The sequence below is a fragment of the Urocitellus parryii genome, chromosome X (genome assembly GCF_045843805.1).
Source record: "Urocitellus parryii isolate mUroPar1 chromosome X, mUroPar1.hap1, whole genome shotgun sequence".
NCBI classification, from domain to species: Eukaryota; Metazoa; Chordata; class Mammalia; order Rodentia; family Sciuridae; genus Urocitellus; species Urocitellus parryii.
This window is the reverse complement of record NC_135547.1, coordinates 3,203,506-3,221,258: the sequence shown is the minus strand read 5'-3', so window position 1 is coordinate 3,221,258 and position 17,753 is coordinate 3,203,506. Positions and strand designations below refer to the sequence as shown.

Genomic DNA, 17,753 nt, shown 5'->3' with positions numbered 1-17,753 from the left:
GAACATAGACCCTTTTCCAAAGCATAAGCAAAAATCATCTAATAATATATTATAAATTTAAGAACTAAATTTTTTAAAGCAGAACATAGGAAAAAATCTTTGTTATCCTGTTAGGCAAAGATATCTTAGACACTACACCAAAACATGATCCATAAAAGACAGAATACTATAAATTAGACTCCATCAAATTTCAAAATTTTTGCTCATCAAAAGATATCACCATGAAAATGAAAAAAAAGGGCACAAAGTCTATGGATATATTTGTGAAATATATCTGATAAAAATATTTTTATCAAGATTTTATAAACTCTCAACAAAGTAGATATAGAAGAAGTACTTCAACAGGATAAAGACCATATGGTATGGCCATAAGGTAAGCCTACAGTAATATTATATTTGGCAGGAAAAATGGATATGTTTTCCTCCAAGACAAAGATGTCCACTCTCATCACTCCTATTCAAGAGTACTGAAATTTATAGCATGAACCGTTAGCAAGTAAGAGAGGGAAAAAGGAGAAGACAAAGGGAAAAGAAGGGAAGGTAAGAAACCCACATTGGAAAGAAAGAAGTTAAACCATTCCTATTTGCAGACAACACGATCCTTTATACAGAATCTCCAAAAAAAAAAAAAATCTGTCTGTAAACTGTTAGAAATAATGAACAAACTCAGTGAAATTTAAGAGTATAAAATCAGCATATAAACAACAAACAAAAATTAGTAGCATTTATATACACAGTGAATTATCTGAAAAAGAAAAACAAGACAAAATATCCCATTTATACAATCATGAAATAATAAAATAAAATACTTAGGGACAAATTTAACCAAGGAGAGTAAAGCTCTTTACAATGAAAACTATAAAACAGTGATGAAAGTTCTTGGAGAAGATACAAATAAATGGAAGAATACCCTGTGTACATGAATTGGAAGAATTAATATTATTTAAATGTTCATACTACTCAAAATGACCTATATTTGTTAGAATAAGTTATAATCTATGTATGTATAATATATCAAAATACACTCTATTGTCATGTGTATCTAAAAAGAACAAATAAAAAATAATAAAATACCTATACATTCAATGCTAGTCCTTTGAAAATACCAATGATATTTTTTTCATGGAAATATGGGAAAAAACCCTTAAAATCCACATAGAACCACAAGAGACCCCGAGAACCAAAGCAATCATGAACACAAGGAACAAAACTGAAGGCATCATGCTTCTTGCCTTCAAATATACTACAAAATTCTGGTGATCAAAAGACCAAGGTACTGGCACAAATGTAGACACAGAGACCAATACAACAGACAATAAAGACCAGACATAAATTCACATATTTATAGTCAAACAATTTTCATTAAAGATGTGAAGAACATACCATGTGGAAAGGATAGTCTTCAATAAATAGTGTTCTGGAGACTAGGTACCTACATGCAGATGAAACTATATCTTTTGTCTTATCACATGAAAAGTCATCTCAAAATGAGTTAAAAGCTTAATTGTAATACTTAAAACTATGAAACTACTGGAAGAAAGCATGGGGGATAGTTCCATGACATTGGTCTGTGCAATTATTTTTCTGGATATATCTCAAAAGCACAGACAAAAATAGATTCATGGGATTACACTAAGTATAAAGCTTCTGCATGGCAAAGGAAACAATCAACAAAGTAAGGAAACAATCTACAAAATGGGAGGATATTCTCAACATTTATTCCAGTGATTTATGCTATGTAATCTCTTTCACTTAAGAATCCTTGCTATTGACTTAAAGCCACTAAGAAAATAATTTCTTTTTTATTCCTTTGGAATTACACAAATTATAATGACACAGATATTTTGTGCCCTTATTTCATCTCATTGTTTATATGTAGGTACATTTTCAAAATAAGCACACTTATCAAAGATTATTCTACTATGCTATGTGCTGATTATTTTATATTTAATTATACTGTATGAATTTATGAATAATATTCATAAATAAACAAGTAATTGTTTTACACTTTTATATATATATAGTGCTTTGCATTTTAGAATTTTTTTGGAGGATACATATGTCTTATGTCCTGAAGTAGAATGAATATCATATGCAAGTCATTTGCTTTTATTTTTTATTGATTAGTTTTAGTCATCCATTTTCTTTTAGATGGAAATCCAACAAAAGCACCAACACAATGGGAAAAAATTTCCAACTCATAGTATCCATGTCCTCATCTTCTGCTATTGTCTGAGTGTTTGTGTCCCCAAAATGCACATGTTGAAAATTAATTCTCCATGAGAAAGTGTTAAGTGGTGGGACCTTTGAAGGTGATTGAGTCATAAGGTTTCTGCCTTCATCAGTGAGATTAGGGCATTTATAAAAGAAGGCCTAAGGAGATTGTTAGCCCTTTCTGCCTTGTGTGGAGCACAGCAAGTATGTGCCCGCTTTGAAGCAGATACCTAGCCCAGACAATGAATTTGGATCTTAGACTTCTAAGCTTTCAAAATCATAAGCAAAAATTTGACTGCTTTTAAATTATCCAGCCCAGGTTATTTTGTTCTAGCAGGCCAAATGGATTAAAAATGTGATCATTTGCCTTTGACCAAGGAAAAAGGATCATTCTAAAAAATGAGGTTCTATTGCTCATATTTTGATAACTCTCACTTTACTAAACCACTTTGCCATTTCCTTACCTATCCTCTACCAAAAACTCTGGCACACATTCATTACCCAGAATGTTATGGAGCTGTACATTTAACATTTGCATATCTTAAAATATGCATGTTTACTTCAATTAAAGAGTTTTTAAAACTGTAAAATTAATATGAATGAAAATGAGTTATGTAGAGCTTCACAATGCCCCACATAAAAACATCAAATTATTCCTAGATTTTTATATGTGGGATTCTGATTTTTTTGTACTGGGGATTGCACCCAGGAAGCTTTAAGATTGAGCTACATCCTTAGCCTTTATTTATTTATTTATTTGTTTATTTGTTTATTTATTTTTGAGACAGGATCTCACTAAGTTGCTGAGGCTGATCTCAACTTGCCTTCCTCCTCCCTCAGCCTCTTGAGTCATTGGGTTTACTGGCCTGCCTGATTTTTTAAAGTGGGGACAAAAACAAGGAGGAGCCCTGGAGGAAATACAAATTTCCACACTAATTAGAGTTCTACAGGGTAAAGGCTACTGAATATATGTATTGGTTATTCAGTGAGGCTGTCAACCTGTTAAGGGTAATGTAGGAGGGGACAGCTTAAACTACATAGAAGATGAGTTTTCCTACAGCTCAGGGTGTGTCCCACTGTAGATAATCTGTCAACTTGGCATTTTAGAAGTATAACAATCTGCTCTGCACTCTGAGGAAAGTTATTTCTAAAAACTAAAGTATAGAAAACACTATATCAAGAGCAGCTGAGGTGCCAGGCAGGCTGGTTCTATAATCATGGAGTAAAGGGTAGGGTCTAGGATTTACAGTGAAAAAGAAAGGATAGTAAATCACTTATAGCCATTATCAGTACAGGATGAGTCACTTGAAATATATCCCAACCAAACACCTAAACCAAGCAGTGCATTAGTCACAAGAATCCCAGTTGTCTGCAGACTTCTCATTAAATTCTCAAGGCACTGACAAGAGGCTCAGTCCACGGGAAGGAAGGTGATCACTTTACTATTGCATTTAGCATTTGGAGGGAGCACATTTGAGTATTACCAATTACCTCTGAGGTATAGCTCCATCTGACATTGGCACTTTCCCATACTTTCCCTCACTCTCCCTCCATCTGCAAATACTTGTGATTTCACTAAACAAAAATGTGTCTTTGTTCCCTGCCTGAGTGCCCTTTTCTCTTTATTTGTGCAATACATTTCCTTCACTTTGCTAAAATATGACCTCTGCTATGATACTTTGTCTGTGTCCTGTAGGCATAGTGGTTACCCAAGTTCACAGAAATTTCAGAGCACTTCAAATACACTAGTGCTTACCACATAGGATTTTCAGTATCTGTGTGTTTGTGTTTTGCACAAGTCTGAGCAACTTGAGAGGGGATCTCAAGTCTCAAGCAATCATCATTGCACCTCCATCCTAGGATGGTGGTTGGCACATAGCAGGTGGTAGATAATGCTTCTTTATCTGAAAAATACGTCTGAAAGATAGGCAGATGAGATATTTCCATCCCATTTTCCAGAAGAAGAAACTGAGACCCAGTGAGAAGAAATGTCTTGCTCAGGATCATACTACTAATGTGTTCCAGATTTCCTGATTTTACTCTAGATGCTCATGCCACTGCAACGTAGGGTCTCCACTCTAAGAGTAGCATCTAAAATAGTTGGGGATTTTTGGAATAAGGGGGACCCTTCTGTAAATCCTTCTCATTTAAAAATGAGCTTTGTAGCAAATTCAATTTGCCTAGTGATGACTTTCCTGTTTTGGAGAAGTGGAAGTCCTTCTTATTTCAAGGCCCTGATTTTCACCTGGAACTGGAAAAATGAAATAAATGTGATAACTCCCAGTAATATTTTCCTCCTCCCCTATGTCCAGCTCAAAAGCCAGTTTTCCTGAGAAGCCCTGCATTATATGGGTCCATGCCCCCAAGTCTGAGGAAATACTATGAGTTTTTAGCGCATAACACTCCATTGTTGGCTTTTCCTGAAACTTCCATTATGAATTATAGAGGTGTAAATGATGTGTCCTATCTTTCCTTCTAAGATGTGAGCTCTTGAAGGACAGGGGTTGATGTCATTGCACAGAGCACACCGAGTAATTTTTATATTATTTCTTGCTTCTCACCTCATTTGAAGCTTCCTCAGAACTCTAAATGAGCCACTCCATCTCTTCTATGCTCTTACTTCTGTTTATTAGAGTGAGGTTCACTAATTGTGGCTCCTGAGTCAGTTATTAGTTCAATGAATAAGGAAATGCAGGTGGAATCCCCTAGAGAAAAAGCCATCATATATATATATATATATATATATATATATATATATATATATATATATAAAATATATGTATAATATATATATAAAATATATGTATAATATATATAATATATGTATAATATATATGTATATATATAAAATATATGTATAATATATATATATAAAATACCGCATGAAAGAAAGAAAGCTATCTATGCTCAGTTGCTCTGGTTACATTAAATCCGATATAACTAACAATCTGGCTCAAATGCTTTCCCGGGTTCCTAGTCATTTCTGAAGCACTTTCTATAATGAAAATTCAAGTGCAACCCATTTGCATCTAAACTAGGGAAGAAAGGAGCTCTATTGTTAAAGTTAGGGAGAAGGGGTTCCTGCCATCAAGCAGCATTTATCCTTCAAACAATTTGTCCTTGTAACACCCCAAGTGCCTAAGCAAACTGACCCAATCACATAATCAAAGAATAAAGGAAGGCATCATAGACTTAATATGACAGAAACTCTTTCTTAATTGGTTGAAAATACACTTTTCCTCTTGATGATTCAACACAGAGAAACTAGTGCCTATTTCCTTTGAATTTGATTCATTATAGGATACTATTACCTTGTAACATAACACATAGAAGACAATTAATGTAATGTATTCAATTTTACAAAATCCTATTGTGTCAAAGTTCTCTTGGGTTCCAGACCTGCACTTCCAACTGAAGCCTGTCATGTCCATCTCAGACTCATTATTTAAAATTGATACACTGGGGGGTGGAGTTGTGGCTCAGCAGCACAGCACTCGCCTAGCATGTGCAAGGCCCTGGGTTTGATCCTCGGCACCACATATAAATACATAAAATAAAGGTATTGTGTCCAACTGCAACTAAAAAATAAATGTTTAAAAATTGATAGACTGAGCATTACCTTATTAGCAGAAGTTGTATGTTGTGATGTGAAGGAAAATTTTTTTCTTTAACTATGACTTGAGTTTGTATACCACCTCTTCCACTTATTACTGATGTGCCTTTGCCCTACCTAAGTTCAGTTTACTAACTATATCCATGGAAATATTCTCAATAAAACAAAACCTTCAGAGAGTGGTCATGTGCCATAACACATGTCACACTCTTTCAAAGGCTCATCCCATTTGTTCCATAAGATGACTTTAAAAGCAAATGTTGTTATGAATTATCTCAGCTTACAGAGGAAAAACTGTAAAAGACCTTCTTTTTATAATGTTCATTTTTTAGTGTCAATCGACCTTCATTTTATTTATTTATATGTGGTGCTAAGAATAGAACCCAGTGCCTCAAAAATGCTAGGCAAGCACCATACCACTGAACCCCAACCCCAACCGTGAATTCCACTTTCTTAATTATAATGCTATACTGTGACCCAGTATATATGCACATGATCATTGTTATGAGGATTAAATGAGACAAACACAGAACACCTAGGATAGTGCTTAGTATACAGCAACTGCTCAAGAATTATAGATTCTTAACCATTCCCTCCTCTCACCAAAATATCTTCATCTATTTCAACATTGGGCATTTGGTTTGGTTTTGCTTTTGTTTTATTTTTGTTAACAGAACCACAATTCATTCAGCATCCACTGAGATTATGGCAGGGACAATCTCAAGGCTCCTTTTACAAAACTACTCCAGTTGGACACAAGTTCTATTGAAAACCTCTCCCAGGAGAAGGCAACAGGGAGTAGGAGAGAGGGTGGACATGTTTAAAACACAATATACGCATTTATGAAATTGTCATGGTGAAATCCAATAATTTGTACAGTAAATATGTGTTAATAATTATAATAAAAAGAAGAAAAAAATCTCTCATTAATTTACACTGCCATTGCTTATTCTTCCCTGAACTATGAAATGGTCCACTAACTGACATCTTTGTTTCCAACTGATCCTTCAAGAGTGCAAGTAGAGCTTTTCATTGCAACACATAACAAAACTGGAATTGTTAAAGACTAAATTTCACTCTTTTTCTTGGCACAAACAATATTTCTTTACCCAGCTTGCCTTGCAATTCTAGTCAAAAGGTCAGCAGTAAAAGGAGTATATGCTGCTTAAGGCTCAATATGTAAACTCCTCCCACACTCAATCCTTCATGCGCCTTTTTCTATCTTTTGATATAGATAAGCACAGTGGTCTTGGAAACCATGTATCAAATATGACAGAATCACCAAATGAAAGTAAATTGGGTTCCTAAATTACCACTTGGAAATGAGTCTCCTGTCTATGAAGAACATCTGCTTTGAACATGAAGGAATGAGAAATGCACTTCTATCACATTGAACTACATTTTTGGGTTCAGCAACTTGTGTTAGCACAAACTATCTCTTATCTCTCACTTTAAAAAGATAACCCTCCCATGTAACTATAAGATAAATGTATTGTGTCACATCCAGATTATCATTCCTCATTTATCATGTGTAAATCCTTCCAAATAGGTATGCTATTTGGCTATATATCCAACTACCTTTCCTTATCACTGCCATTTTCCAAGAGCTTAGGCTGGTAGTGGACTTGTGATTCTCCTATAGTACCAAGTAGTTAGGACTACAGGCATAACCAGCTCAACGCTTCTTCTTGAATGTACTGCATATCTATATCCTTCTTCAAAACCTTACTTAGTGGGAAAATAATAACTGGAACCAGATGAACCTGCATTTACCTAATAACACTATCATCCTGAGAAACTCATTTATAATTTTTAAGCTTCACTTTCTGGATAAATTCAATAGGGATAATAATTATAAGCATTGCTTACCTATATTAAATACTTATTGTGAATATTACACATTTTACATAAAGTGCCTGGTACATAGTAGGTGTTCAATACATAGTAGTTATTTGTATAATTATGTTAGTTTTATGGCAACTTTCTTGCTAGAAACTGTACCTTCAACTTTGCCTTCTGTCAATATGCCTTCTACACTGTTTCCAGAGTGATCTATCTAAAATGAAAATCTTTTCAGTTCCTTCCTTGAAATCAAATGTTCAATGAATCCCCCTAATTTTTATGCTTATTAATACTGCTCCCCATGCCAGACACCTCCTCTGTACTATTTTCTGGTACAGTTATAGTGATCTTCACTTATTTCTCCCAATGTATAATCACTCCCTCCCTCCCTTACTCCCCAGAACTACCTACCTGCTGGACTCTCTCTGGAATATTTTCTTCCAATTTTAAAAATCTAATTTACCTCTAGACAACTTTTAAGTCTCAGTTGAATAGTGATTTCCTCAGGAATTTATTGTGGATGTCCCCACAGGCTCATTTCATTGTCCCTGCTAGATGCTCCCAAAGTACCTTTTATTTCCTCTTGTGAGATGAATTTTCTGATGGATTATATCAATTTATGAATGCATATCTGTGTGCATGCTATTTCCACTGCCTAGAATATCCTCCTATACCTCAGTTTGCTCTTCATCTCTTTGATAATTAACTACATTCCCTTCAGTAATAAAGAGATAAGATATGGATTGCCTCTTTTGCAGTTTTCTTTGATGCTCCCATGTAAATGTCTTTCTTTCTGATCCTGTAACTATCACATTTTGGACTTCCCTATATTAAGTGTTGTTTTTTTTTTTATTATAGTGCTACTAAATGTGCACTTGTCTCTTTAACTACTGGAGTATGACCTGTGTCTTACTTGTCTTTGTAGCTATACACATATCCCAGAGCATTAAACATGATAAGTACTTATAAATGTATCAAATAAATGATTCAAGTCAGTCCATTTTTTTATCTATTAGCTATTCAGATAGCTAGTGGGAATTTTTATATTCTACTATGTATTGTGCAGAATTTATATGTAATATGTATAAAGAATCATATTATTAACATGTTCATCCATATACTTATCACTAAATATGATGTCATTAATAAAGTTCCATATATGTCCACACTTGAGTAATAGAAATTAGAAATTTGTGTATGGATCTTGGATTGGGTTCTGTTAATCATTTTATTATGTGTGATGATGAAGTTAGCAGCAAGTAATGAGCTTTGGCCTGCATTTTTATAGTTGTCCTGAGGTCCAAAGATGAGACAAGGCAAAGCTTCTTTATCAACTGTCCTAGTTACATATCCATGTAACACTTCACTAGATTTTTCTAGGTAGTTGTCCTTCTGTAGCTTTCCCATAAAAATCCAGATAAGAATTCTGAGGACCAAAATAATATGGATGCTGCAGAATAATATTTTCCAAAAAATTCTAAGCATCCTGCAGACCTTTTCCAATATATGCTTGTCATGTGCATTTAAGAAGGCAGCTACAAACATCAGAATGAAGGACTGGAGAAATAAGACCAAGAGTTGCTAAAGGTCATTAGATGAATCAATTGTAGGGCCATAAAAAGAGCCAAGCCTTTATCTTGCCGTTTTGAGCCTAGATTGCCCTCCAGAGTCACCTTCCTAGATCCATGGTGAACTCTCTACTGTGTAGGACAAACAACAGTTTTGCCTTGCTTCTGTACTTCTGTACATCCTCTATTCTGTATTTCAAAATAAGTACAAAGGCATTCCATAAAGATTCTCGGATCATCTAATCTCAGTTTCTTGTCCAATTCAGACTAAAATGGAGGGCTCAGTGATTATCATCTTGATATTCATTCAACTCTATTTTCAGGTGACTAATCAATTTCTCTGCTTCATTCATCCTCTGCCCTCCTTGATCTAAATATTCATCTTTTTTTTCCTTCAAATTTCAATATTCTAGGGGCTGGGGCTGGGGCTCAGTGGTAGCACACTTGCCTGGTGTGTATGAGGCACTGGGTTGGATTCTCAACACTGCATACAAAGGTCTATCAACAACTAAAAAATATTTTTAAAAATTTTTTTAAAATTTCAGTATTCTAATGCTCTCCTCACTTTTTGGAAACTCCAGAACTGAAATGTATCTTCTATCTTCTCTTTCATTATTCAGTTTTGCCTCTATTCTGTTTTCTTTATTCATTCACTATTCTTCCTCCTCTAGTATTCTCCATCTCTAATGTGTTCAGTTTCTTTATTGCCCATTGCTATCTTCTCTATGTTCTCTTCCATTTGCTTTCTCTTGATTTATCCATCCACATTTCTTCCTCATCGTTTCAACCTTCCATCCACCTCCTTCCATGATCTCTCTTCTGTTTACAACTATTCTATTCTATTCTTTCCACAATTGTGTGAACTCCTAGGTCCTCTTCAATCTGTTCCCCTTTGCTCATTTAGTACAAGAATGTCTCTCTTCCATCTATTCTCTACCATTGCTCTATTCTCTCCAAATTCTTCTTCATACATTATATCCATTCATATCTCTCTACTGCCTATCTTTCCCACCTTCTTTTCAACATTTATGTCCTTTCATACAGTGTGATCATTCTCACCTTTTTGAAACTCTTTGAACCTTTGATATATCAGCCAAGATGTGTTAGATGAGTATGCAATAAGAAGCATTTCTAAAACCTCAGAGCCTTAAAGCAACAAATGTTCATTTCTAATTCACATTGTTTATCTGTGGTTTGGGAAGAAACTTGCTTCTATGTCAACCTCAATTAGGAACAGGAACATAGAATGATGGATCCAAAACCATCTGGAATAATGTGTATCACTATGATGAGGAAAGGCAACATGGCATATCATGCACTGGTTCTGAAAGGCTTCCTCTGTCCCTTAGAATTAACATGTGCCATTTATTTACACTCATTAGATTAACCCAAATGAGTCATTTGTTTCTGCCCAACTTTAAGGTACAAGGGGAATATAATACTACCATGTATCCAGAAGGAGGAGAATAGGGACAATTTGCCAAGTGGCAGTATTGACCACCATGCTTACCTTTCAAGATAGAGCACACTATTGATTCTATTAACATTTCCCTCACTTGTCCTTCTGGATCTCCTTTATAGGTCCCTCTTTTTCCCCCTCTGCCTTAATGATAGTAGTGTTTTATGATTGGATCCTTGGTCTGTATTTACTGCCTATTTTCTCAATTTATCATCCTTTCTGCATTCCGATCTATTTATCTGAAATAGAAATTCAAAGCTTCTTATCCAGATGATTTTGGCCATTTCCTAACCATTTTCCCTAATTTTCATCTTCACATACATTTTTTACACAGTAACTACATTGTCATATATTAAATTTAAAAAATCACCACCTCATTCTCTTATCTAAAATGTCTTCCATTCACTGCAATTGTACACTTGGCTTTCTGTCTAGAATACCCATCCTCTCTGCCCTCTGCTCCTACCTATAATATATTTGATTATATTCCACATATGTAATAATATAAAAATTAATACCAATAACCCGGAACCTAGGAGCTGCCTAACCAAAAGACTCTTTTCTCAACCTGTCTCAGGAGAATAAATTAGACAACTCTCCTCTCTCTTCCAATAATTGTGTGTGTGTGTATATATATTTATATATATATATATATATATATATATATATATATATCTTTAGCATTTTAGTTAATATTATTTGTGATTATCTAATTAATGTTTCACCCTTATTATATTGTGATGGTCAAAAGGACAGAGACCATCTGTAATTAATGTTTGTATACCCATAACTTAGTCCAGGGCCATGTATGTATTAGAAAGTCAAACCTGTTTGGTAAATGAACAAATTGAATTAAGACTTGTCTTTCTTGCACCCATGATTTCCTTCCCTTTTGTTCATCTCCTTCAGTGTTTCTTCCCCTACTCCTCTATGTCTTTTCTTCTTTTTTTCTCATATATTATATCCTCTTCATCAAGTTTTCCCATCCTTTTATGGCATCCTAATACTTAGTCTCTTTATTTTCCTCCATCTTCTCCATTATCTTCTCAGCTTTTCTACTCTTTTCTCTCCTTTCTCACATTCTCTCTTTCTCTATCTTCATATCTCTCTCTTCCTTCTCTCTATATATGATATGTATGTTATATGTCATATATATATTCACACACATACATATGTAATATGTATTCATAATATATATAAAATCTGGAAAAAATGTACATAATTAGTCTTCCCTTCCCCTCTCCTTCTCTATCCAATTCATATCCATTTTTCTTCTTTTCTCTAGAATTTCTCCTCTACCATATGTCCATTTTTCCTCTACTCTCTCATTTCTTCCTCTCTCCTTCAACTTTTAAGTATTCATCTTTTATCCTTTGTTCCTAAGCCATTTTCCTGTCTCCCAAATTCTTGTAGGAAAACATCAGTAAATAACAAATTGGAAGTAATGAGGGATATAATTCATATATTCACCAGCCATGCATTGAGTTTCATTGTGCAAAATAATAAATCCATAGATTTAAAATAGCCCTAGAAACTGCACGGAATGATTGCATTTATCTATTCAATAAAGGTTCACTCAGTTACACAAAATGAACACACATTAATGTGGGAGGAAGCTTCAAGGAGTGACAAATGACAGCATAAGAGCTATCAAAAGAATAAAAAACACACACAAAAACCAAAAACCAAAAACCAAAAATTTTCTTTTAGTATTGGAGCAAAAACTCTTATTGTATTGCAAGTGCTCTCAAAGATATTCTTTTGACAGTGAAATTCAATATCTAGTAACTCTAAGGACAATAATGAGTCATGAAATACATAAAATTATGATGGCTCCTATGTATTGGGTGGTAAAAATGTATAAAACATATTTTATATTTTATGAAGATTTCACTAAGCTACAATCTGAAGTGTTTGGAAACTTCATTTATATAAAATTCTTTGGCATCTCCAGGTAATGTGACATAAAATAAGTATCGCAGTATTTTTTATTTGTATATATAAAACATAATGTTTCAGAAAATATCTATCATCTCATCTGAGTCTCACAAGTCTGTTTCATAAGGGTATTTTTCCCTAGTCAAACTTAGCATATTCTAATGATCAGTATGTTCACACCTATATATATATTTTTATAAGTTTATGAAACTTAGTGTCCTTAAATATGAATGTGCCTGTGTATTAGGTCACATGTGTCTTTGAGTATGCATACATTTATAAAATACACATATATCTCTGTCTCATATTATTTATATGTGCAGCTACCTATTTATATGTGTATACAGAGTATGTATGCATACAAGCAAATATGTTAAGAAGTGTGCATGTATATATACATATGTGTGTATTCATTTCTAATCTGTAAATTTGAAATAATTATGGATACCCTAAAATGTGCTGCTTACAACCCCAATCCTATCCACAATATATTCTAGTTAGGAGCAATCATTCTCTCACCTCATTGTATAGAGAAGGGTTCCATTGTCTACCAGTCTGAGCAGCTTGTTCGGTGTGGTCATATTATGAGCCACTGATTTCTTGCCATTATGAAAGAAGGTGTCAGGAGTCCAGATCTTACTAGCCAGGAGATTGTTCAGTGGAAGGATCTTCATGGGTCCATCAAATTTCAGTCTCTCATCATGCCATGTCTGTCTAAAAAATACATCAATGGTGTACTCCTAGGGATAGAAAAGAGAGAAAATATTTTTTTTTTCAGAAGAGTCTTGATGAGGACCAGCAGTGCCCTCAGCAAGTATTAATTACATCTTCTGATGTAGAAGAACATCAGTCTACTAACAGTGGTTATTGAATGGTTACTGATAAGTCAGGTAAATGATTATGGCTGAAAAATAATGCCATAGGGATTGTGAGTATAGTGATAATATATCTGATGAGGCTTTTATTAGAAATAGCAGTACTAATACTATTTTACACATCACACAAGCTGACTACAAGACTTTTCTTATGAAAAGGCAAGCACTTTCTTGTTTTAATAGAAGAAATTCCTAACCTTGTCTTTACTCTAGGAAGATACCATATAAACATCTAAGGCCAATATAACAATAACCATAAAAACAAACTTTATACTTTAACACATATTTCATCAAAGCCTCAAAGTAACAATATGTCAGATGGGTTAAAACCTTATCTTCAATAGGCAATTAAATCTCATATATAAATAAAATAGAAATAAATGCACACATAGAAAAATGGGTAAGTGAACAGAAAATTAAATAAATGGATAAAAATTCTTATCAAAAATTAAAAATGTTCAAATTTCCTATTAATCAAAATATAAGTTAAAACAAGTATAAGTGTTCAAGCTTTTGATAATAGTAGAAAAAATTGTTTGAGCACATCTTTCCATTGCTATCAATGATTAAATCTGAACAACAACTGTATATTACGTGAAAGCAATGGGGAATGATTGAAAGCAGACAGACAAAAATGAGTATATACTTGGAAGATGGTAATAGCCATGGATTCAATTTGTAAATTAGTAATTTTTCTTTCCTGTAGGTAATACCCCAAGCCTAGCACTCCTCTGACATGTATGACAAATAGCCTTCCTAACTCAAGGTGGCAGGAAATCTGGAATATTAGGGATGAGAGTACAAGAAGCAAGAAAATCACTGAAATGATGGACATCCAAATCTCAGTATATTCTCTGCTTCAAGTCCCAGCTGACCACCATACAACATACAAATAGAGGCAACTATGGGACCCAGAAAAATCAGGCACAAATAATTGAGTAGTAGTCCACTAAATAAAAGAACTGTATTGGATGTTGCTTGTGAGTTTGCTGCTTTTTAGGCTGAAGAAATTCCTCAATCCATCACTATTCACATGGCAGAAGTCTGAAAACTTATTATTTTTATGTATCAGAGGAAATGTTCAGGACTGAAGGATGTGCTAAAATGCTTGGAGAGTTTCTGTAAGCCAGAGAACCACTGAGAAGGAGAGTCTCAAAATCTGAATGCAAATTTTGCCCAAATTCTTGATTAACCACAAAACACAGGGGATTACTGCAGGAGGTCAGTTTGAAAAAAAATTTATTAAAATTCTTTAGTTTAAAACACCCTAATGACTTCTGATCATATCTTGATTATCTTCCCTGACATATACTGGCCCTTGTCTTCCTCTTTGAGATATCCTTCACTCCTTCTCCACAAATTAACCAATTTGGCTTTTTATTCTTCCAGCATACCAAGTATATCCTTACTTAAGAATCTAAAAAAATCATATAATTTATTGTCTCAATAGGACTATTTTTGAGAGCAAGAGGAGATTTTATAAATAACCAGGGTAATGGGTGTAAACTAGGACTCTGCCAAATGAGAAACTGGAATTAGACTCCCACATAAAGCAAAGATCCTGAAAGGTTCCAACCTCAGCAAAAGGGTGAACTAGATAAAATTAATTAGACGAAACCAATCCACAACACAAACACTCAAAACAGAAGGTTGAGGAGAGAGGGGAAAGCCTTTTTTTTTATCAAATTTAGCAACTTCCATCCTCATCTTTTGTGGTATGATATTTAAATGTACACTATCTGCTTGATCTGAGGTTTTCAAACTGAAAAATTAACATAAAAATTAGTTTCAGGCTGGAGATACTACAAGATTAACTTACAGAAGCAAACACAAAAACACTCTGGAGGGATATAACCACAAATAACTAAAAATAAATTCACAGCCCCCAATAACAAAACACCAAAGAAAATGATCATGAGCAGGAATCAGATGATACAACATATAACAAAATTAGACTCCCTCCAAGTACTTCATATAACATAATTATCAAATAGAGATTATGAAAAAAGTACAATTAAAATTATAAAGGTTATGGGGAAAGGTAAGAAAGAAAAATCTGATTTTAAAAGGTCTATTTGAAGCTGACCTTTTATAAAAGAGAAATAGTCTTCGGAAATTAAAGCTTAATGAATGTGTCATATAAAGTAGATTAGATATTACTGAAGAGAGACTAATGAACTGGAAGATACATATGAGGAAAAATTGCTCAGTTTATATTTCAGACAGATAAATGATGAAAATATGAAACAGAGGAAAATCTCTTATTCTTTTATAGAGGACAAAAAGAAAAGGTTCAACATATGTCTATTAAGATTCTAAATGTGAAAGAATAGAGAAAATAGAAGAGGAATAATATTCAAAGTACTAATGGGTGAGTTGTCTCATAATTGTTGAAATATATGGATCCTTAGCTTTGAAACCATAATGAGCTCAATAAATTAAAGCAGATACAAGCAAGCATATAGCAGATTTAAGAATATTAAAGTGGTGAACTTCAAAACAAAATATAAATTACATGTAACTTACAATATAATATAATTTTGATTGATAGAAGTTTTCTTAAAAGGAATAATAGAGGGGCTCGGGTTGTAGCTCAGGGGAAGAGTGCTTGCCTAGCATGTGTGAGGCACTGGGTTAAATTCTCAGCATTACATATAAATAAAAAAATAAAGGTCCCTCAACAACTAAAAAAAATATTTTTTAAAAAGCAATAATGGAAGTCAAAAGACATCAAAAATACATCTTGAAATGCTAAAAGAAAAATAATGGTTAACTCAGAATGCTATAGTCAACTAGACTGTATTTTAAGAGCAAGATGAACAAGAAGCTAATTTTATTTTTTTTAAAGAGAGAGAGAGAGAGAGAGAGACAGAGAGAATTTTTTAATATTTATTTTTCAGTTTTTAGTGGACACAACATCTTTCTTTTATGTAGTGCTGAGGATCGAACCCAGCACCCTGTGCATGCCAGGCTAGCGCGTTACCGCTTGAGCCACATCCCCAGGACAAAGCTAATTTTAGATAAATAAAACAATACAGAGAATTTACCACTAACTGGTCCTCATTCTTACCTCAGATTTTCTCATGGCTGGGTCAATTACTGCCTTCAGGTCTAATTCAAAAGTCTCATCAGAAAGGCATTCCTTGACCATTCTATCATAAATAGTAATTTCTGTTCCCCTTATCATGTGCTACATTTCTTCTTCATAGCACTCATGAAATATATATTTATTATGTGCTTCATGCCAACAGCCTGGAAGTCCCATAAAAGTAGGGTCTTTTCTCTATTTGCTGCTATACCCTCAGCACCTAGAACTCTGACTGCTATAAAGTAGATTCTCTATACACACTTTTTGAATAAGTAAATTGTGGAATGAAGCCTTATGAAAAGAGCTACTAAAAGAATTTCTGAATGTCTCAAAACAGAAGATTGAGGAGAGAGGAGAAAGCCTTTTTATCCTTGAAAATCAAACAAAAGGAATATGCCACAAGGAAAAGCAAGTATAAGTATTGATGATGTTTTGGGTAAACTAAACAAATACTGGCTATTTACAAATAGTAATAAAGGCTATTAAACTAAGGCAGAGCAAAACTAATTAAACCAAATGAAAGGATGGAGTAAGAATATGTAAGTTAATACATTATTGAATTTTAGAGAAGAGTGAAAATATTCAGTACCATTAGACTTTAGGTCACATATGCATGTTATTATATAAGATAATCACTCAAGAATATAATATAAGTAGAATGTAAAACACAAAACAACAGAGGAAACAAACGGAAATGTAGAAAATGCTTCAATCTTATAGAAGGCAAGATAAGAAAAATAAATAAATCAGAAAAATTGGGAGGAATAATACACATAATCATATAATATAAATAAACTACTATAAATAAAATGGAAATATTATAAACAATGTACTTACATACTCTGTACAAACAAGACATAAAAATCGACAGATTGAAATCATACATTGGTTAATCTTAATTAATTAAAATAAAGGTTGTAGAGCTGTAAAATAGAGGTACAACAGACTGTAGAACAAACATTTTTGAGGGGATGAAATATAATGACATTAGCTGGAGTATTCCAAGTAGAAAATATAACAACTCTATCTTTGAATGCATTAATACCATGGAATCAAAATACATAAGACAAAACTTGAATTACATGGACAAATCAACAAACCATAGAACAAGTGAAAGATAAATGAGATCGAAAATTGAATAAAATCAAGAACCTTA

The 17,753-nt window shown here is 33.6% G+C and overlaps 1 protein-coding gene across 1 annotated transcript in view; it reads right to left on the bottom strand.

The window, feature by feature from the left end:
• The window catches only part of Gabra3 (gamma-aminobutyric acid type A receptor subunit alpha3), a 122,741-nt gene that overhangs the window by 43,652 nt on the left and 61,336 nt on the right, over nt 1-17,753 (bottom strand). The window contains exon 4 of the mRNA XM_026403517.2: nt 13,154-13,374. Coding sequence (XP_026259302.1) covers nt 13,154-13,374 — 221 coding nt within the window. The remainder of the gene's footprint in view (nt 1-13,153; nt 13,375-17,753) is intronic.